Consider the following 22,949-nt stretch of genomic DNA (forward strand, 5'->3'; position numbering starts at 1 on the left):
TGAAGACGAAAGGTGGGAGAGGAGGGGAGATGAAGAGGAGGAGGAGAAGCAAGTGGAGGTGAGACTTCTGAAGCTTGTTAGAGACGCTGCGAGATGAGAGTGGTGCAGCTTGCTGTTTGGTGTTTTAGCACGTCACCGTCTTTTTGATTTGTTAGCATGTGTTTATGATGTTGTTTCTCTGTCTGCCTCTGTCAATCTCTATTATTAGACCCTCAGATCCTCCTCCTGTTGTTTTGACACTCCCGTTGCTCCTGTTTCACACTTCGACACACACACACACAGGGCTCAGGCTCATACACACTTTCGCACCCGCAGACAGACAAAATAGCATATAGAAAGACAATGACAGACTCGGTAACATACACATGCACACACTTGCAAATTCCGAACCCACACTGCTCGGGGCGCACACGCTGGTTAAGTCTAGTGGGAGTGAAATCTTTCCTCAGGGTGCTTTGAGGTGTGACGTGCCTCCAGTATCAGATGTTCTGTTTGGAGGGAGATGCAGGAAGGAACGGTGAGATTTCCTCATTCAGAGCGACTAAGTAACTAACGAATTGACTTGATCAGACACACGCACACACCTGGTCCTTTTATCAGGCTGCCGCGCTGCCTCTGATCTCTTCATGCTGGCGGAGACGGCGAAGCAGAAGCCTGATCTAAATCTCTGGTCTGTGAGACTATAAGATGAGCCTAAAGGTGCGAGCCAATGGTTCCTAACCCTGAAACGCTTCTATAGAAGGCAAAGTTTTGATGTCTGGCTTTGAATTTAATTGACTTTGATTTGATAGAATCATCAATATAAATTTTTCAAACAGACAAGACCCTCTAGGAGCACAAAAATATCCAGGAACAACACTTTTTCACAAAGTTTCTTTTTGGAGACGAAATAAAAAACAACTTTTGATCTTCGCAACAATCAACACTCAGTGACATCATACTGCAGGCAAATGATTATCACAATATAGTGCTGGATTAAGAAGCTAATTTTACAAGGTCTGGAAATGCGGGCGGCAGAGCGCTCAATGGCGTTCTCCTGGCCCTTAGACAGAGAGAGTGAGAGCGGTGTCTGCGGCTGATATCTGCGGCTGCAAGATTAGCTTGGTAATTAACCACAAAGCAATTATCGGGTGATGGGATGAGAGGCGCATCTCAGGGAAGGTGTTTCTTGACGTGTTTAATAGGTGTTGAGTAGTTTGATCAGTCGACAGAAGTTGTCTGTGATTCGGAGGCCCGCAGTCCAACGGAGGTTGATCCACAGCTGATATGTGCGGCTGCCGAGATTTCAATTAATTAGACTGTTGCTTTTCCTTCCATCCACTTTTCATTAACCTCCATTGACACCTCGGCGAAGCTTGCACGCAGGTTTACGACTGCGTCAGGATTAACAAGGAAATAGGAAGTTGGCAATAAACAAAGTTGCCAGAGGATAGAGATTTCCCTCTGGGAACATCACACTCTCACACTCTGCGTGGAGACTTAAAGAAAGGATGTACTTGAAAAGTCGAGAACAGATTCTCTCTGACTGCATCTCCGTGTTGGATCACTATAGTTATAATGCTACAGTGTTGCTGTCTCCCAAAAAGATTTTTTTGAAGACTGACAGACCAGTGGTGAGATCTCAGCAGATAAGTGGTGTAAGAGGGTAGAGTTAGAAGGCTTTGGCTAAGTGCTATTGATGAAAATAAGGATGGCTCTCTTGGGGGGTCCAACCACTGTTCTTCAGATCAGAAACAGACTCAATCCATAAATCCAACTCACTCGCAATTCATATAATGGCTGTCTGTTTGAGAGGTGGTCTAATGATTTTAACAATATCGACAAATGTGTGTAAGATATACTTTACATTCTCGATCGTGATCTCTTTAAACATTGACTATCAGACTGTACCAGTCCAACGCATCCTCCCCAATTTGTTCTCACTCCTTCACAAAGCATTACTCTCCCTTTCAAATCAATGGGCCTCTGTTGTGATATACACATAACCTCTTGACCCCGTTTTCAAGAGTCCTACCTGACTCGTCGTCAGATTTGTTGTCATTCTCTGAGTCGGTTAGGGTGAGGGCCGAGTTCTCGTGACTGGACACTCCTGAGCTGCGGCGGGACTTTACCCTTCCTCGTCCGGCCCACAGCTGGATGGCTCTTTCGGGAGACAGCGGCCCTTCGGGGTCCGAGTCGGCGTCAGAGCCGGCGCTGAGAGAGTATCCTCTCTGGAGGAGGCCCAGGTCAGGACAGTAGGGAACGGTGGCGGGGTGAGGAGGGGGAGTTGGCTCACACACTCCAAGCTCGGCCAGGGTGAAGTTCCCCCCTGCGACGGAGAAAGTGGAGTTACACAGGTAGAGAGCAATATAAGTGCATGGAGTAAATGGAGACACACAAACAAATGCTTGCAAACGCACACACATATCTAGCAAACAAACCCACAATCACACGCAGAGAAGCACACTAATTATGAAACTATGGAGGCGGAGGCTGAAAATTGGTCTTTGTTGTGGCAGGCAGGAGGGGGAGAGATGACGCAGCGTGAATCAGGCACCAACTACAAACTAGCTGCTGGAAGGAATATGTACTGGCCTGCAGGCCTGTTAAGGCTGGCTCAGAAGGCTTGCCTCCCTCACTTTACTGCTCCGCATTGGCATTCATGAGATGTTGATGTGAGATCAAAGAGCTGTTCACTTGAGACCTCTCAGACTGTAGTGGAGCTGCTTTTCTGCCTTCTGGGTTTGATCATCTCCCCACCTAGTTGCCATCACACACTGGACCCCGGGCTCACTGAGTGTACTGCAGTCTGCTGCAGTACCGGTCCCGTTGCCTAACACTCTCCCCCTCAAGACAAACCATCTCGTCACGTCCAAAATAAATATATAAAATTATCCAAATTAAAGCACATCAAAGGAGATCAATAAACAGTGCTGCAGCCCAATTAAATCCAAGCTGAGGAAAAAGCAATTAAGGAAAAAGGCATGCTCAACCAATTTATTCTCTATACTAATTAAAAGAGTATTGTGGATGCAATCGCTCACCATCAGCTGTTGGGGTAAAGGGATCGGGGGAAAAACAGTTGTGATTCACTTCATTAGCAGTTTGTGAGGGAGGGGAAAGGAAGAGGCGAGTGAAGAGAGGTTGGCATTGTGGCGGCGAGCCGCATGAATCAATGCGCTGGGAATCGCGCAGCTGTGTGACTGGGTTAACTGTGACTCATCAGGCGTACGGACGCAATCAGAGAGAGAGGAATTAAACAGATGAAAATCGTCTGCTGGATCTTCACGGCTCCTCTTCACAGCCTCGCCGAGAACTCGAGAGTTGCGCTGAAAGTAATGAGGAGGGGGAGGGCCCTGAAAGGAAACTTAGCCGGGGAAGTGGTGAAAGGCTCTATACTTCTACTCAGGCAAACAGATGGATTGGACCAGACAGCAGAGGCGAGTGAATAACTCCACAGGTGGTTTCAGCTTCTAGGCTACAGCTTGCCAAGCATCCAACCAACTAAAGAGGCACCCAAAAAAGACATCAGGGAGTATTACCAATCCTCGTCTTCTTTGCTTCCTTGTCTTTTCCTCCCACTTGACATAAGGGATGACAAAAGGAACTTTCTTTACTATACATAACACTAGGGATCTTTTTAATCTGATGGTAATTTACACTACAGTGCTACAGGATCTACGTCTAGTCATTGAACCCATACCTGAGATGAAGTATCGTAGGAGGACGGGAGAGAACTCCAGCAGCCCTGAGAGAGTAGAGCACATGGGTTCTTTAACATCAGTCAGCAAATCATCCCGAACTGAACTGCTCACTAGCAAAGCGTCTACTTCACAATCACAATCAGGATTAGTCTTTATGCAAATCATCCCATCCAACCACAATGACAATAATTGGGCCACAAACACATCTTCTAGTCTAAACAAACGCTACGTGGAAGCACTTACACAACATCAAAGTGTGAGTGTGTGCATGTGTGTGTTTGTATGTGCATGTCTCACATATCTAATGTTACATCCCACAGGCCACTGCTCTGTACAATTAACATCCCATAACCAGTGATTACACATGCAAAATCCAATCACTCCTTATCACCATCAGCCGTAGACAGAGCCCGATGCTGTGGCAATCTACATGTGCTCAAAGAAAGATGGATTGGTGCGACGGCTTGAAGCAGACATGAAAATCCATCTCAGTTATTCCATAAATAGAAAAACCAATCGCATGTTTGTTACATGATATTATGACAGATGTAGGGACAAATGTGGCGCTGCATTATGATCAGATTGATGCCTTTCTCTTGGTACCACGCTGTCATTGTTGAGCTTATAACGCACGTTAATGTGTGTTTTTGAACCCATGCAGCTGCCTTTGGCTGCTCACATCTGTGTCTGTTCATGGTCGGCACAATCGGCTGTCAGTCGATCTGTGCGTTCAATATGAATTTGTTGTGTATCTGAATCAGTTTGTGCTATAAGGTGAAAGCAGCAGGATTTAGAATGCTGAATGCTTGTCACTAATAGAGGGGGAAGAGAGCAACGAACAGAGCGGAAGGAAGGAAGGAAAGTGGAGAAACAAAACAGTTTGGAAAAGAAAAACATCCGATGGTGTGTGTGTATGTGAGAAAGCGAAGGAGAATAAGAGAACACAGGATTATAGAACACGAGATGTACAAGGAGTGCTTAAATCACGCTGAGTCAAACTCAAATGAAAATTGAGTGGAATAGCAATAACAAGAGAGAGAAAAGACATGCACAACATGACGGAGCATGACTGAAAAATGGGTTAACGATGGGTTTGTGTGTGTGTGTGTGTGTGTGTGTAGATGTGCTATAGGATGAAAGCAGCATGACGCTTCCTGGAATACTTTTCACTAATAAAGCGAAGGGCAGAGTGGAAAGGGAGGGAAGGGAGAGAACCGAGCACAGTAAGTATAGTTTTGTTTTGAATAAACACAATATAAATAGAACACTTAACATATTTTTTTAATTCAGTTTCACGTCCCTAAATTCCATCTGTTGAAAGGTACACTGTGTAGTTTTGGGGAAGAAATTTTAATCAGAAGAGAAAGATCTTCATTGACTGATTTTTTTTTATACCTAAACAAACTAAATGAACAAACTCTTCTTTTTCATGACTGAATAAACAAACTGGCCTTAAAGGACAACACAATTTCATACTATTTCACTTTGTTTATATGTGGCGGACCCTGCACCTTTCTAGCTTCAAACAGTGTTCTGGGGACCTTATTTACCTCTGAGAACAGCTTGTTTATTCAGTTATGGAAAAAAATAAAAATATTTCTGAGTTTGAATTATAACCTCATTAATATTGTAAATATTTATGAGTTTGAATTTCTTTTTCCAAAAGTACTCAGTTCCCCTTTAAGCAGCCTGGGTTTTGAATGAAATAAGAGTATTTCTGTGCACCTTAAATTTTGAAAAAGTCGCGAAACCAATTACCTCACAATTACCAAGTAAAGTAGACTATTAAATTTAAGTTGTACGAGTGAAAACGTTTAAACAACTTAAAATGATTAATCTCCTTTACTTGTTAATTTTGAGTTGATCGATTTCCTCAATTTTCTTTTAGGTAAAGTGACTTTGTCAGATTTTACATTGCAGTTAACAACAGACTGAATGGGGTCTTTCGACTTTGAATGAAATAATCAAAGGGCCAGATTGAGGTTGTTAAAGGGCCACATTCGAGCCATGGGCGGGAAATTGAGTAGTTATGGCCTGCATGATAAAATGATTGCCTATTTTTCATTTCTTTTTGGTATGCTGAATCAAATTCAGATGACAATAGGTCTGTGTTAAAGGGGAACTATGTAGTTTTGGACAAAAAAGTCAAACTCAGGATTTTAACATTGTAAATTCCGAGGTTCCGGAATCCCGGGGTTCCAGGATTCCAGAATTCCGAGGTTCCGGAACTCCGGGGTTCTGGAATTCTGAGGTCTGTTTAGGTGTAAAATCAATGAAGATTTTTCTCTCCTGATCAAAATTTCTTCCACAGAACTACAAAGTGCACCTTTAACTGAAATAGAAATAACAACACTGTTTAGATATTTGTTCAGACCTGCTTTGTCCCTGAGTGGAATGACAGTTGTCTCATGCATTTGAATGTCTGGTAAAATAACTGAACCAGGCTGCACTTGCAGCAAAGTTCGGTGCTGCTTTGGCCAGTCAAACACAAGTAAGGGCACATTCCTTTATATGAGATTGCTTTTATAAAATGTATTGATGAAGGTTCTCAGTTGTCTAGGTCATGGTAATTGCTGTATCATAGGTAACTGGAACTGGTACTGTTTCAGTTTCTTTAAGACGTTTCACCTCTCATCCAAGAAGCTTCTTCAGTTCTAACTAACTGGAGGGGAGTTTGCAGGCTTTTAACCTCTGTGTGGGCGTGTCCTTACAGAGTCGTTAAGGACACCTTTGAGCTCTGAGTTTTATAAGGTGTACATTCTGCTGTATCTCTTCATCACCACAAGGAAAAGTTAAATGATGCCACCACTTAAACTTCCCAGAGCAGTAAAATCCTTCTCCTTCCTGATAAGCATGATATGCCTCCAAACTTCTGCTGCTATTATTTCAACATATTTCCTTGTCACACCGGCAACTGGAGCAACATTACCGGTCACGCACTGAATATATTTGCACAGATTCACAAATGCTCATTGTTTGTTTGAAACATCGGATGGTTGAAGCTGCAGTTTCACTCGTGTCTTTGCTCAGCAGGGACTTTAGTTTCCCGCACCTAAGATACATCATCATTTGGAGTATTCATGCACAGCACGTTGTTTCTCAGAAAAATAAGTGACACCGGGGGAAAAGAAGCATCTTGTTGGAACTCAAATACAATAGTGTGAGTGGGAATGGCATTTGCAGTGATCCATTAAACCGCATGTACTTCCCTTGATAAAACTCATTATGGTTGTGTGTGGGAGCGAATGCGTGCAATGTGCGCTGTGTTTGTGTGTGTGAGTGTTTGTGAGTAGACAGCTTTGTGGGATAGAGGGGCCTATCATTAAAAAATCATTTGTGCTTGTTAGCAGTTTGACAGGCAAAGTATAGGCAGCAGGACTCAGCATTATGCTGGTTGACTTTCCCTCACCCCACCGTGTAATTCTGTAAAGGATGTAAAACAGGCAGAACATGTGGGCTTCAGTGCCTGCAATTATTTTGCTTTTTCCAGATCCAGTAGTTTACGCTGCAGGCCACCCTCGGACATGCCATTTTGAGCCTTGGAGGGAGCGCCAATTCAGAACATGTTCTGATATGTCCTGAAGTGTTGAACTAGTGAACTGATTTGCTCCTGGGTGGAGGATGCATCAAAATCAGGAAGCAAATGCAACTGTGCTCGGTAGGCCCCCAGCAATCCCCTGAAATAGCTGAAATTACTGTTAATAACTGTAAAAGCCTTATTTTCTTTGTCACCGCTAGGAAAATGCTAGAAGTTGTGGCTAATAGGAGCCAGAATGTGTCATTTCTTAATACTTTCCATTTTCATTTGCATCCAATTCAAAATTCATCTGCACTGCACTTTAGTATCCCTGAAAAAATGAATTTCCTTTGTGTTTTCTTTTCTTGGTGTTATGAAGCTATAATATATATATATATATATATATATATATATATATATATATATATATATATATATATATATATATATATATATATATATATATATATATATATCCTTCATGCAAGGAAGAGGTATATATATATATATTTACACACACACACACACACATATATATATTATTATATATACATATATATGTATATTCCCTCCTTATAATGGAGAGCTTAAGTGACGACATGTTTCAACAGATGCAGGAGAATGGAAGAGACAGGAGAGTCAGGGCAACAGTGGAAATAACAAAGTGGAAATAATAAAATAGTTAAGGACCCAACTTTTGGGGGTCCTGAAGTCCTACTCTTCTGGGATCGAATCCCAGCTGAGGTTGCTCTCTGGTGTCTCCCATAATCTGTCACTCTCTCTCCTCCTTGTCGCCCGGCACAAGACAAAACGCACTTTAAAAAAAACTATTGCTGCTCTGTGTGCTATAAAAAATAAAGGAGAGCGGAGGGGAGTGGGATTGTAAAAACTAAACACAAGATAGGGAATATTACAGTTTTTTTCTAAATTAGTAACACACATTTCTCAGTGTCATCTTCACTATTTCACATTTTTCACACACATGCAAAATATTATGCAACAGCAGCTCATATCCAAAGGCTACAAATCTGGCAAAACACTTAAAACGTCAGTAGAGAAGTGTTTTGCTTGAACTTATCATTCTAAAGTAAATGTTGATTGCACTATAATTGCTATAGAATAATGGCATGATCGGTGTTTACATTGGTTCCCTATAAGCCTCACTTCCATGATGCAATGTTGTCTGCCACTGGGCACGAAATCTCCTGGGAGAATGGAGACATAGACACAGAGTGGCGATCCAGTGAGGCTGGCAGTCTGGCACCATTTCCTTCTACTTAGTTGTTTCCATTTTAGACTAAATGTATGAATAAACTCAAGTTTTGTCCTGCTACACTGAGAAAAAACAGAATAGTCCTTTTTGTGACAGCAAGCATAAAAGAAAATACAGAGTTTTTGTGTTTGTTCTTACTTTGCAATCTTTCCACAACACAAAGTAGTAATTCACATGCTGCCATCTCTCTAAATTCTTTATTTTGATTATGTAATTCTTGTACTATCCTTTCTGGCCTTTTTGCCTGTTTATTTGCTGCTGTAACATGTGAGTTTCCTACTTGTGATCAATAAAATCTTATCTTGTCTTGTCTGGAACTCTTGAGTACAAAAAGTCTAAGAAAATGGCACACTGCATGTAGAGGACATCTATTGACGCTGCAGATATGGAGGAATAATAGAAGGCTCTAAGCTCACAAGAGACTACAGTACAGATGGTCGTCCTCTCTGTCGTACCACACACGTACTCCTCTCACTCTCCTCTATCTCTGCACGTGTTCATGTCACCCCCTCCAGAGTGTGTACAGATAGAAATGAAATTAGAAAAAGAAACTTAATGTGTACACATATGCAAAATGGTGCCGTGGATACAGTCCGGAAACAATTGCTGGAGCCTGAGTGAGAAAATTCATGAATTCATGAATTTTGAAAGACGCGGTCATTGAATTCATTCTGTGTCAAAGCAATGAAAAATGACCCGCACTTTAGCTCACGCAGGCTTCTGCTGCCGCTGAGCTACACTCTGTGAAGAGGAGAAAAATGCACTTCTCTTAAGGGGGGGGGGGGGATAGGGAGCAGAATAGAGAGTGAGGCGAGCCGATGACGAAAAAGGGGATCAGAAGATGAGGTGGTGAATGATGAAACCCTCGGTCATGGTAAACAGTTTCTGCAGGGAGAGAGACAGACGGAGACGGAGCGCAGAGAGACACAGGAGTACTGTGTATACCTGAGCAATGAGCCCACCGGATTGGCTTTGACTTACATATACAAAAAGTCCAGGTTCAAGGTCACTCATGTCTGTGTGAGTGGGCATGGAGTTTGTGGTACTGTTGTGCACCTATAACTACAGCACATACTATTATTAATCTCAGTCACACGCACACAAACACACAGAGCGTGCAGCGGTGGGGAATACTAATAAACATCTTCACAAATCAGGGTTGCCATGGTGATGAGGTGAAGTCGTGTATAAAAGTGAATGCTGCATGGGCCCATACACGCACGCATCAAAAGTGAGGATGCTAATGAACAAAACCTCTACAAGTGTTAATGAAGAGATTACAATCTTTGGTTTAAAAGTGTTTTCTACACACGAAATCATCTTTACTCCTCTTTACATAAAACTCTTCTAATTACACATTAATTATACATATGTTTATGTTGGATGACCTGACCCAATGCATGTCCAATTCTAATGTTTAATGCAGTTTCCCTTCATAGTGAGACAGAAAAGAAGGGTGTGGAGATGATGGATATGCATGTAGCATATTTCAAGTGGGAGATTGGAGTTTGCATCATCTCACAGGACTGCAGTTCAACTTGACTTTCTTTCCTCTTTTCTTATCATCTGACTATGCAGTTCCCCTCGGCTCAATGGAGCGTTTTGATGTCTTTCAGCTCGTTGTTTTGGTTTTACCGCTGCGACTTCTGTGTCTTGGTTAGCTTTCAATGCTCTCATCAACCTCATTTCTGGACGCAGCAGGCTGCTGATAAACGTGTACATTACTTGCACAGCACCAAACAGATTAAGTTTGCGTCTAGTTGGTGAACATAGTGGAGTGTTAAGCAGCTAAAAATCCAGATAGTTCCCAGAGGAGTTGCTGAAGGCCATAAAAGAGCAGAGGGTGACTCAGAATGAATGCTAAAGTTACTCTGTGTCTGTTTGCTCATCACAAGAACCTAAATAGGTGATAATATGTGAACCTTGTGTAAAGAGGTTGCCCTGCTACCTACTAAAAAAAAAAAAACAATAACAAGGTTGTTTTCTTATATTTTAAAACAAGTCCCCATCCCCATCTGTGAAGCTAGCTTTCCTTCAGCACGAGTCTGAGAAGATAATAACTGAATTATCATTTTTGGCCAAACGGTATTTAGATTTAGCTATAAAGACAATATTTTCCTAACCTTAACAACAATACATATGCCATTATAAAAAAAAGGTATTTCAAAACCTTTAAAGGTTTTCATGGAACGTTCTTGGAGGATTTGTAGAATCCTCAATATAACTGTCCTTGATAATGTACAGTTATTGTACTGGAAAAAACAACGACGAAAACAATCATAATTATATAAAGAAGATGTTTTTTTCTGTTTTTCTGGCTCTCTAGTCAACCCCCTTATTTGCCGCATTACAGGGCTTTAGGGTATTAATGCGGAAGTCTTTCTTTTCCTCTTTGGCTGAAAATATCTTATCTCAGTCATCACTCTCATGACCATCAGATAAAATGCCTCATCTCTCAAAAAGAAGATTATTCTTTGACTTTTATTTGCTGGGATTTAAAAATAAAGTGGTTTGTAGCAGATGATACTGTCAGGATTAAAATGCTTTATCTTGACATCTGGAAACTAAACATGTGGATTTTGCTCTAATAAGTAAACAAAGCGTTAGCACACTCTTAGCTTCAAACACTGGCACATTAAATTATCTTAATGAGCATGTCAGGGATCTAGGTAAGGTTTATTTAAACGAAAAAAAACCCCATCTGAATATGAATGCAAATGTAACGATTGTTTCATTTAATGGCTCTATCTGCTGTTATATCTCTATATGTCTTTTCAGCTTCTGTTGTCGAGTGAGTGGCAGTAGCAAGGATATGTTACAACATTACCTTCCCTGTGTGACTGACATGTTATGACAGGTTGATGGGGCACACTGACAGTCAACCTCATAGGGTTTGGTGTTGATTATCAAAAATCCAATTCACACACTCACACACATGCATCCACACATGCATGTCCCTTAGCATTTGGCATGTCATTAACTGCACCATTAGTGGCGTGGTAACAAACTAACAGCTATGCCCAAATAGGAGTGTCATGGTCAAACGCATCCCACACCTCCTAGATGACATCCGTTCTTTTGGCTCCCGCCTGAGCCGTCTCCTAATGAGGAGACAAAAATAGGTGTGACAAATGTCATCCAACCCTGGGCTAGTTCTACTCCTGCCCACAGGACAAGAGTCTGGGTTGGACAGGACATGACAGGACATGACACAACACCATGCACTCTAGAGGAGGTCTTGTCACAGAGAGGTGTAGCGCAAAGCAGTGAAACACCTCTCATCCGTGAATAGGAGGCCAAAGTTGACTAGATGGAGACACATTGCTCGCTGTTGCTCATAGCACTTCGTACTCCACCTACATCTTCTCAGAAACTACTTTAAAAATTAAAGGCTTTTTAAGAAAGCTGAAAACTTAATGTGGCATATACTGCTAGTAAATATTTTTTAAATATTTGTAATTAGTCTGGGGATTTGGACAGGGGGATGGGACATGAATTAATGCTGAGAGGAGGGGACCCCACTTATGAATAAATAGGTCAGATCAATAGGAGAGACTGCACTGCTCAGCTATGGATCTTTTGCAGTATAAATTCAGGAATACTTTTTGGTAAGTAATGTGTTGATAAATAAATTCTGAATATTATATTTGTTAATTCTTTAATACTAATGTGATATAAGGTTTCTTGTGGGATTCACAGAGTATGTAGGGGTTATAAGATTTAATGATGTTAGGATTGTATAGGCACATATCTTTCTTTTTGCAAGTCTTTCGATGTGCTCAGTTTTCTAACTCATTAAAAGGCTACTTTTGGAGGGGAATTTCTGACTTTTGGGAGCGCTAGCGGTTGGTGGTTGTATCAAAAAGACAATGTGACAGACAGCAATGCATGATGCTACACCCATGTGGATCTGACCGTGGGACACTGAAATACCTGGAACTCAAGCAACACAAACACTGCTCTAATCTTCTTCAGTTAATCTCACTTTTTGCTTTGCACCAGATTTAGCCAGCCTACTCACACAATTCCCATCAGCAGTTCATTTTCTAACTCCAGTTTACGCGACAAACAGACAGGCAGACTGAACAGAACGATCTATGTCCAACAGATCCCTACCCAGAGCCCCACCAGACCTTTCTTGAAGGTTTACCCAAAGACAACCTTCTAATTTTGTAAATATTGGTATTGGCTATGGGTAGTCTCACTTGATTAAGTTTGAATTTCATTTCAAAGCTAAACTTATCCAATAATAGACATATAATGGGGTTGATTTTGTTAAATAAATAAATATATATATATATATATATATATATATATATGTGTATATATATATATATATGTATATATATATGTATATATATCTATATATATATATATATATATATACACACACACATATATATATACATATATATATGTATATATATATATATATCTATATATATCTATATATATATATATATATATATATATATATATATATATATATATATATATATATATATAAGGGTGTTTTTTTTATTTGAGGATGAGCCAATCCGCTTACTTTGCCACGTTTTATTTCGACTTTTAATAAGACTACCTTCTATTTTTGTGAATCATGGCCATTATTTGAGAGACTTGTCCAATTAAAAGATATGTGTCCGAGGTTATTATGTTAAATCTGGATGAAGGTTTTTTTTTAAATTTATTTATTTTAGATTAAATAAATGATAGAAATAATAGAAAGGCTGCTTCACTACCTCCGATTTTTCTGCTGCAAATTGTTTTTTTTTCTAAATTAGACTAGAATACTACTCTATTAATCCCTGTGAGGAAATTAATCATCTGCATTCAACCCAACCTAACACCCCATACAAAAAACACAACCAGCATCCTTTGGGACTCTGGTGAGCTTCTCTAACCGCTAGTCTAACAGCCCACCCTGATATAGCATCCTAATCTCTGATGTCTACTGTCTGCCCAAATCAACAGAATGGTAAAATGTTCTGAGGTGAAACCACGGTTTATATCTAACACTTCCACAGACTGTGTCGGCCATCATAGCTAGAAGAAGAAGGAGACAAGCAAAGTGAAGCCAGTCTGTGGAAATGTTAAATTTAAACCTCGGTTTCACCGTGGACAAACAGTGTATCATTAAGGCCAGACGAGATATTTTTGAGATCATTAAAATTCCTTTGACGATGCAACCTGCTGCTAACAGGAAGAAAAACCTTTTGACACTTCCCTTAAGATTTGCATAGAGAATAATATGTGACTATGCGTAGGCATAATACGATTTCATATCAGCCTGTCTTGATATAGAATTTATTAGCAGGCAGAGAAGCCACTGTGTGTTGTGACATTCTTTGCCTTGTCACTTATTTTTTGTACATCGTACACCACGTCTTCCATTATCACTTGCAGTTGTTCCTTCTTCTCATGGCACTTCTAATTTTTCATCATTCGCAATACGTCTTCATCTGTATGGTAATCCTACAGTGATTGAAGTTTATGTACACATGCAGCCACATCAGCTGGAAAGCAAAGCATTTGCATCGGTATCACTTTTTGTCCCTAAAGCAAGGACAGAGCGAGCATCAGAACACACGTGTGTATAAGAAACGTGGCATATATCCACACACGCACACACATTTAAATTCTGTGGCTGGGGAACATGTTTAATTACAGCCTATGAAGCAAGTGACTCGGCTGAGGAAGAAAAAAAAAACACTTGATAACACTGACATTTACAATCTGCCTCATTTATCAAAAGCTGCCAAAGCAGAGTCAAAGAGGGTCATTACATAGTAAACATAGATTAACTCAACTCTCACAAAGCCCACACAACATTGTCTAATAAATTATTTTAGTCCAAGAAAATTGCAGATGTCAGCGTGCATTTCCCGAGACTCTGTCAATTAATTGTCTTGTGTGGTACCCAATATTTGTGTCCGTCCGTGTGTGTGTGTGTGTGTGTGTGTGTGTGTGTGTGTGTGTGTGTGTGTGTGTGTATGTGGCGTGCTCATGTGTGTCTGTGCGAACAAGCGCCAGCTTCGGTGCTAAATAGCTGGCACCTTCAGCATGCATTTCCCCGACCTCTTCCTATTATTTGTCTCATTTGTTACCCAGTGTTTGCATGTGTGTGTGCATCCACCTGCGCCAGCATCACTGTTAATAGCTAGTGCTGTCGCTTTCATAGCACAGACAGGGTTTGACAAACTAAGCTGAGGTGTACTCTGGATTGTGTGGATAATGTTATAGAGTGAATCCCAGGGACACATGAGATTCTGATAGACCTGTGCTTCGTGCCACGCATTCCCAAAACAAGTATTAATCACTCACGTCCATGATGCACAGAACAGAGCTGGTGTAGTCTGGAGACATGTACGGTTGGATTGTGTGTGTGTGTACGAGTGACAAATGCTGGACCAGATGTTACTTTGAGCTGCGTCCCCCTTTACAGACCTCCTTGCATGTGTTGGGGCCACACATACAAACCCACAAGAGCAGTTTCCTGTCTATAAAAGAGCGAATACGGGGATGAGGGTGAGTGGGAGTGCATTGAGGACCGGAGGAGTGTGGAGTCGGCCCCAGGATATTCTTCAGCGGCTCCTCTGCTCTGTTGCTGCAGCTACGGGATGCTTTTGAGTGTCAGCAGCTGGCAGAGGCACAGAATGCCAGCGAGAAGACAAAGATAAAGAGGGATCGGAGGAAGAGGGGAGGGATCGCATTTAATCTCACCACCATTTATTTTTAATAGCATGCAGCTGCTTTGTTCTCTCTTTGATCATCGGCAGCCCAGGTTGACTGTAACCCGATGGAATGCGAGGACACACACAGGCATCAAAGTAGCGTACAGACACACATTCTGTATTTTATTTTATTTCTGTGGATTTTTTGAGTTGTTTACTCCCAGTTTTGAATGTCCAAACCCCTACATGATGCAGTCCTTGTCACTGTGTGTGCAGGGCTGCAGAAAGATGCATGCTACCTCTGTGACACACGGTGTCATCAGCCACTGCAAGCGATAAGCTTCACCAGGAGGTGTAGCACGTGGTGGGTATGCACACACACACCATTGTGCAGGAGCCATGACTAAGGAAAAGAAGCTGCTTCTGAAGTGACAAGGACAAGATGTGGCTTCCCACTGGCGTACATCGCCAATTGTGCTCATTGGAAGCTGTCAGGAGGCATCACTGCCAGGTAACAAACCCTGGAGAGAACTTTACCACTGTACCACCTGTGTTTACCTTAAGAAGAATCTTTATTTACATGTTGTGACAATGTACAACACAGTGGAACTGTACTCTGCCTTTAACCCATACCGGGGGAGCAGTGGGCAACATTCGCGCCTGGGGACCAACTCCAGATCATAGCCAGTGCCTTGGTCAAGGAGTGCCTTGACTGGAGAATTAATGTTTTAATGGTGGGGGAAACCAGAGTACCCAGAAGAAACCCATGCAAGCATGGGGGGGACATGCACTCTGCACAGAGTTTGAGGCAACAGTGCTAACAACTGCACCACCTTGCTGTTATGGAGCAAAGCAAAGATAGTTTTGTTGACTGTAAAAACAGAAGTGACTCAAATGAGTCAAGGACTTGATAAATCACATTTATATCCTTGTCGCGCAGGTTCCTCTCATCCCATCATGGAGCATTCTGCAAACAAGTCACATACGAGGCTGCTCTCTCCAGAGTGTTTGGGGTGAGCCCCTGAATCTCACTGAAGAGGCCACATTATGAGAGGATGCTGCTGTGGCTGCTGCTGTTCTTTCAGATACTTGGAAGTCCTCTCTCCCCAAAGAATGGAGAGGACAGAGGAAGCAGTGGATGTTTCTCTTGCCTAAAGCCTCCTCCCGACCAACCAGCAGTGCATTTTGCCTGCCATTCAGCCTTGTAGACAGGCGGTGGATGCAGTCATGCCAGGATGCGAGTGGCAGAGTTTGGCAGAGTTTTTGGACAAAGCCATCCTTGGCTACCGTAGTCATTTGTCACATCAAAGTCGATGGAGGAAAGGGAATGCAAAATGAGGTAAACATGGCCATTATGCTCTCGCTATACTGTCAGCTCTTACAGGTCTGAATGGGCTCACTGTGATTACATTAGTACATGCATCTGTCTGTGAAAATGAGAGGTCAAGACTAAAGAGTTCAAAGCACAAAGACACACAAAGCCACAGAGAGGGCCCAAACATAACAAATGTGTGAGATGATCACTAAAGCAACAACAGGATGAGAGAAAGGTGGGAAAAAAAGAACGAGACAGAAAAAGCAGGAATGAAAGGTGTGACTGAAGAGCAAGAGAAGACATAAAATAAGTGAGAAAAAAAAGTGCGAGATGGAAAGATGGACCCTCAGAGAGAAAGAGACAGAGACAGAGTGAGTGGGGACAGGAGAGGATGGTTAGTGTTGTCCAGGCAGTAAGGCAGACAGGTGGGTGGGTGGTAGATTCTCTGTGTGGTTTCCATCCCTGGGGGCAAAGCAGCAGAGGAGAATGCAGAGGGGCTCATTTAGATCCTTCTAAAAGGAAAGGACAAAGCATCTCGAGACTGCAGTGGCTGTGATAATGCCTATTGCCTAGAGGTGGACCTGCAGGGACGACACACCCCTGGGATGTGCTGAATATGAGCTGCAAAGAAGGACTGGGGGAGAGACAAGGAGATGTACAGGATGGGTTGAAAGATCAGAGAGACAGAGAGGTGACAAACAAAGAGAGAGCAGAGGTGTATGATGCTTCTTTGCACTGCTCAGAGTGGGATATTAGAGCTTACACATTTGTCACATTTGTATTTGTGCCACAGGATTATCTGTTTCGCAGTGATCCAGGCATATTCAGCCCAAACGAACACGCTGGAAAGATATGAAAGGGAAGTGAGAATAGTTAAAATTGCACATGCGGACAAAGCTTTCTCTGATATTTCATCGAGATTTGTACCTTATCGGACTCGCTGATGTATTCAAATATGTTGTTATGTGGTGTTAAATAGTGAACACTTGTAATGAGCTTTCCAGGCTGTTGCATGTTATGGTGAGGAAAGAATGTGTTATTTGGCTGTGCTTATCCAAGCGGACTAGGTAATAAGTGTGTAATGGGGAAACAGTGGAGTTGAGATCCAATGAAAGCAGGGGGTCTGTTGGAATACACAACCAAAACCCGCTTTATCAAAATCTGTGAGGAGCCGCTTGGGACGGCGATTGTTCAAAGACTGAAAATAAACTGAAAAGAAAATGGATTCACTCAGACTTTGCACATGTTCAGAATTGTTGATGTAGATGTATGTGCATAATTTTATTTTTTCAACATTTTATACTGTACAATACAACAGCATCTCTTTACCAACTCTTCTCAGTTGTAGTCACACAATCATACCAAGTTACTTCAGCCTGACATTATGTTAATTTTCAATTCTGCTGATGTTATTTTGGAAGCTGTGGTAGCGGTTGCTAGGATCAGCTAACTAACATGACACAAGATCAAACAAATATGTTAATTTAAGACATGTTAAAAACTTGTACATCGTTGTTGATCTCTGCGACACGCATCACCATTTTCTGTTGCTATTTTTACTGAGTGTGGTGCAGTAGCGCTAGCAATGCACAACAATGATTCCCCCCCTTTTGATTCATGGTCACTGGTTCCACAGCTAACTAAGCCTTGAGCTAATTAACTAACGGTAGCTGGCTACAGCCACGGATAGCCAGCAAAGAGCAGCAGGTGTCAGTTACTCTGGTTATATGCCGCCCCCTATTATATTGGAGCTACCATTGAATTCTGGCCGTATCTTACAAATAACACATTTATATCTTTGAACAAATCTGAAATGTAGAACACGACTAACTCAGTCAACAAGTTTTTTTATCATTTTTTTTATTATTCGTTTTGAACTTTTATTTGCATAATCCTGTCATGCAGATTTGGAGTGAACATAATACTATACTTATGAAAACAGCACAGAAGCGCATAAAGATGTAACTCTATTTTTCTAAAGTGCAAATGCAAACACCAACCGGGGACACAATTCGGCCCACAAATTCAAAACTGCAGGACAAGTATGTTGGATGCGGGAGGAATACATTATCAGCATGTAGACTCGGGATGGGCCTAAATTAAGGTAATTGACATCAGCTCCTCTCACCTCCTTTTAAAGCAGCAAACAGTTTCCTAATGGGCTGGGAGGTAAGTCCAGAGCCGCAAAACACAAATATACAGCAGCCCCCAAGAAGACTCCAAACGCACTCCGAATATGGTTCCAAAGGGAGGTGATGTTCTTTTTAAAGTTGAATTTATGCCTCAGGAAACACAGAAATTCCAGTGAAGGTTTTCATGCATAATAATGTGCAGTAAGTAAGTTATTTTAGAGGGCAATGATATCTTTGGAGTAAGACCACGACTACAGTGGGCTGTAGCAGAACTAGTGTGCGGATGTAGACTTATTGTATACAGGAAAAGATTATTTTGGTATTTGAAGAAAAGTGTTTGAGTTCTTGTAGTGCTGTTCCAAACAATCTCATACAAAAGATCCAAGTTGAGGACATCTGCTATACTCCCAATAATTTGCGCTGCATAACTCAATGCAAATGAACTTTCAGAATTAACAAACCAGCCCCAAAAAATGAGGTGTGAAAAATGTGCACTTGCAGCACCGTTTTCACATGTGGGGGTAATGAAACCAAAAACGTGAAAATCATGGCGATAAATGTGAGCGGGGTGTGATCTTTTCTCCAACTACTGCATTCAATAAGATACTCTACATGAACCTCAGCAACAGTTTGTGCGATTGCTTACTGTGTGCTCCAGTCCCACCTGTGCATGACTCACACCTTTTTGTCTCACAGCTGTAAGGGCAAGTCAATATGTATTAACGCATCACAGAACTGTAAATTGGTTGCAATACATGTAACCATTAAAACCAAATTGCAGTCTGAGAATAACTCCTGTTGACCTCAAAACTTCTCAACAAGAAGCAGAAACACCATGAAAGCTCGCCCAACCACAAGAACAACATCATTATAATTTAATCAAAGTTAATCATGTTTTCTAGTGTGGCCCCATCAGCGCATGAATTACTTATATCGCAGGTCAGTTCAGATATCAAACCTCTCCTCCAAACCCATTTTTGGGATATTCAATAAAACAACAAGGGCATCATCTGAATCCACTCTCCCCTTTGTCCAATTTTGGTAGTTGCCGAAGAAAATAAAGTTTCTGTCTCCTTTCACCATCTTGCCTATGAAGTACAAGCTGTTCAAAAGAGGAACACATTGTATCAATCCCTCACTCTCTCACGTACGAGTTACACAAATATTTGGTGGAAAGACGGCGAAAACTCTGTTTATCTGCAGCCTCTCTTGCTGTGTCTTTCTCACTCCAACTCCTTCTCCTTCTCCCATCTTCCAGCACTAGTCCTCGTCCCGTGGTGTCACAGTCCATATGGTGCTGCAACACTGTTGGTCTCCTGTGGCCACACTTCCCACGATGCATCTGTGGCTCTGGGCTTTCGAGGGAGCTGATAGGCTGAGAGGACTGTGGTATCGAACAGCCATTCGCCTGGTGTGAGGTCAGCTTGGTGCGGCGGTGGAGTGTGTCCGAACGGCACACACCACTGACTTCCAGTCTTTCATCCATCCCGCCAATCAATCCTCCATTTTCTGCCGTTAACTTTGCCTCCGCAGAACAAAGTATGCTCTTCTGTTGTGCTCGCACCACATTATTCGCTGTGTGTGAGCCGTTAAACATTTCCTTCTTTAAAATACTGTCAGATTGATCAATTCCACTCAGTGCTTGAAGCCACACACAGTCAGACATGAAACATTGACATGTCTACCTTTTTGCGCTGTAAGACTCTCCAACATATTCAGTATATATTTATTTATATTTTGCGTCAGATGTTACTGTTATTCATCTCTCCTTTGCATTGTTGTATTGTATTGCTCTGAGCCCTCTTCCTCTCCTGTCTGTGTCCATGCAGAGAAAACAGAGCTTAGCAAAGATCAATCCCATTGAGTCTGACTCCTTTCACTAGCCAGGGGATCAATACTGCCTGTTTCATGTCCCCCTGCAATACACACATGTGCACACACACACATGTTTACACACACACACACACACACACACACACACACACACACACACACACACACACACACACACACACACAGAGTTTAAAGACATGCCTATGAGAGCAGGCCCACCCCTTTAGAGATGACCTATCGGCCTATCGGCTCACTTGCTCACCAGGGGATACAGAAGTTCATTATGACGGGCTTGCCAGTGCTAAAGGTCTGCTTTGGTCCTCTGCTGCAAAGTGCAGCATTTACACCATCCGATTACATTAACAGTCTGCCACGGAGGCCTCGCAAGCAACACTCAGTGGCTAAAAGTAAAATACAGCTTGAATAAACATCGGCATGTGCAACAATGTGACTGTTGAATGTGTGACAGCAGATGTTTAAGTAATGAAAGAGAACAGGGGAGCGAGACTGGAAGGGCTCTATAAAGCAATGCTTGGCTCAACCATATGTGCTGGACAGAAAAATGAGTTGCTTACTGGAGCTGCACTAAGAGCAAAAATAATTGGTAAACTTTGACAGGAAATTGCTACATCCTTGAGTTTCTAGTTTTGCTTTTTGGCTGCAATTGGCAACCTCCATTATCTGTTATATCGGGAAAGTATTTTAAAACCCTGGAGCCATATCACATCTGATATGCTCCTTTATTTCGATGAAGCCTGCAAAAAACATCTCTTCTATGTTTTATAATGATATGTAATATTTATGCAAATTAGTTTTTTAGGAAATACTTCTTGGAGAGAGGGAGATGAAAACATTGATACAGCTCTCATGACTGAACAGTAAATACAGCTAATGACAGGCGTCTGTTAGTTTAAAGGCAAGAAGCGGGGGACACAGCTAGCTGAATAAACGCACAAAACTGTGTTTATTTAATCCATACAAAAAGTGTAAAATAGCACATGGCTGTACACAGACTAAATAAAACGCAAAAACATATTGATCCAAAATATTTCTGAATGTAGAAACGTATTTCTTAACACTCCATAACTTACTTGATCTATGTACATATTTTATTATTTTAGTTTTGATAATTTCATCTGCGATAAAAATATTTTCCAGGTTCCTACATTTTGCACGTTACGTCATGTCTTGACATCTTCGTGTGGGGCGTTTTTTATATTAGATCGATTTAAACGGGATCATGTAAACAACAATCTCCTGCAGCCATTTTGGGCAATTCTCTAGTGCCACTGTTGTTTTTACAACTTTTTGCACTGCATCATGTCAACAGAAATCTCCTGTGGCCAACTGAGTGCCACCCGTGGGAGGTCCGCTTTCGTGGGTTGAAGCTAACAGGCTGCTGGCTTTAGATACACAGTTAGTGGTATCAACATTGTAAACCAACTCTTAGCAAGAAAGAAAAACAAGTGTTTTTCCCAAAATGTCTAACTAATCCTTTCTCATGAAATGGACTTGATTTTCTCGTGTTATGTCTCCTGTCCAGCACTTTATGGATCTAGCCCATAACATACAGTGTAATAAAGCATCTGAAGGTGATGCTTTGCTCTACAAACCCACCTTGCCGGGAGTACTCATCAGCTTCGTGGTGAACAAGGTCAGTCACACAGCCTCCGTAGTGCAGCCTCTGCTCATGGTCGAAGGCCTTGAGCGTCTCGCTGGAGCTGTAGGACTTCTGCGTAGGCACACGGCACTCATCTGTATCCAGGGAGGCGGTGTTGTACTGGGAGTCTTTGGAGCAGCGGCCCCTGGTCAGGGAGCGGTGCCTACGATCCTTCAGATCCATGCTGAGGTTGGGTGTAGGGGGGGACGCAAGGAGAAGAGATGGAACAGAGGAGGAGGAGGAAGAGGTGGTTGGGGGGGGAGATGGAGGGGCCTCCTAGCGGGCCTCCGTAATGTCAATCTCCACTTCAGTCACCTGGAAGACAGAGATAGAGAGAGGAGAGATGTAGAGAGTGGAAGAGACAGAAAAAGGGTTGGTATAAAATTAATGGATGCACTGCTGTGACTCACTCTCTCCCCAGAGAATCTACAGGGAAAGTTAGGTAAGAGGGAGTGCGGCGAATGGACATTTGAGCAACCAGGCAAATATACAACACATCGGAGTATTGATGCGGGATAAGTAAGGCTATTGTGGGGAGAAACAGAGCTGCCAGCGCTGTGGTCCACAGAGATAGACAGCCATCGACCGCGCTGATGAAAAATGGTCAGCCAGCATTTAAATCTATGACATAAAAAACAGACATGGTCCAGCCATCCTAAAGTGATGTCAGCGACGCATGAAGACAAATACACAAGGGGAAAACAATGATGACAAGACGGGGCAGAGAATTAAGAAATACAAAAGTGAAAAAAAATTGTGGGAAAAGAGACTCAGATTATCTAGACTGGAAAAAGGGGCGAGAAAGAAAGAAAGAAAAAAAGAAAGAAAGAAAGAAAGAAAGAAAGAAAGAAAGAAAGAAAGA

The 22,949-nt window shown here is 42.0% G+C and overlaps 1 protein-coding gene across 2 annotated transcripts in view; it reads right to left on the bottom strand.

Annotated features, from left to right (window-relative positions):
- Window positions 1-22,270, bottom strand: part of tenm2a (teneurin transmembrane protein 2a) — a 157,845-nt gene extending 135,575 nt beyond the window's left edge. For both annotated transcript variants that reach the window (XM_073486805.1, XM_073486804.1), the window contains exons 1-2: window positions 22,045-22,270; window positions 2,015-2,308 (exon numbers count right to left, since the gene is read on the bottom strand). In XM_073486805.1, coding sequence (XP_073342906.1) covers window positions 2,015-2,308; window positions 22,045-22,270 — 520 coding nt within the window. The remainder of the gene's footprint in view (window positions 1-2,014; window positions 2,309-22,044) is intronic.
- Between the last annotated feature and the right edge of the window lie 679 nt (window positions 22,271-22,949).

This window comes from Pagrus major, chromosome 18, assembly GCF_040436345.1.
Source record: "Pagrus major chromosome 18, Pma_NU_1.0".
Taxonomy (NCBI): Eukaryota; Metazoa; Chordata; class Actinopteri; order Spariformes; family Sparidae; genus Pagrus; species Pagrus major.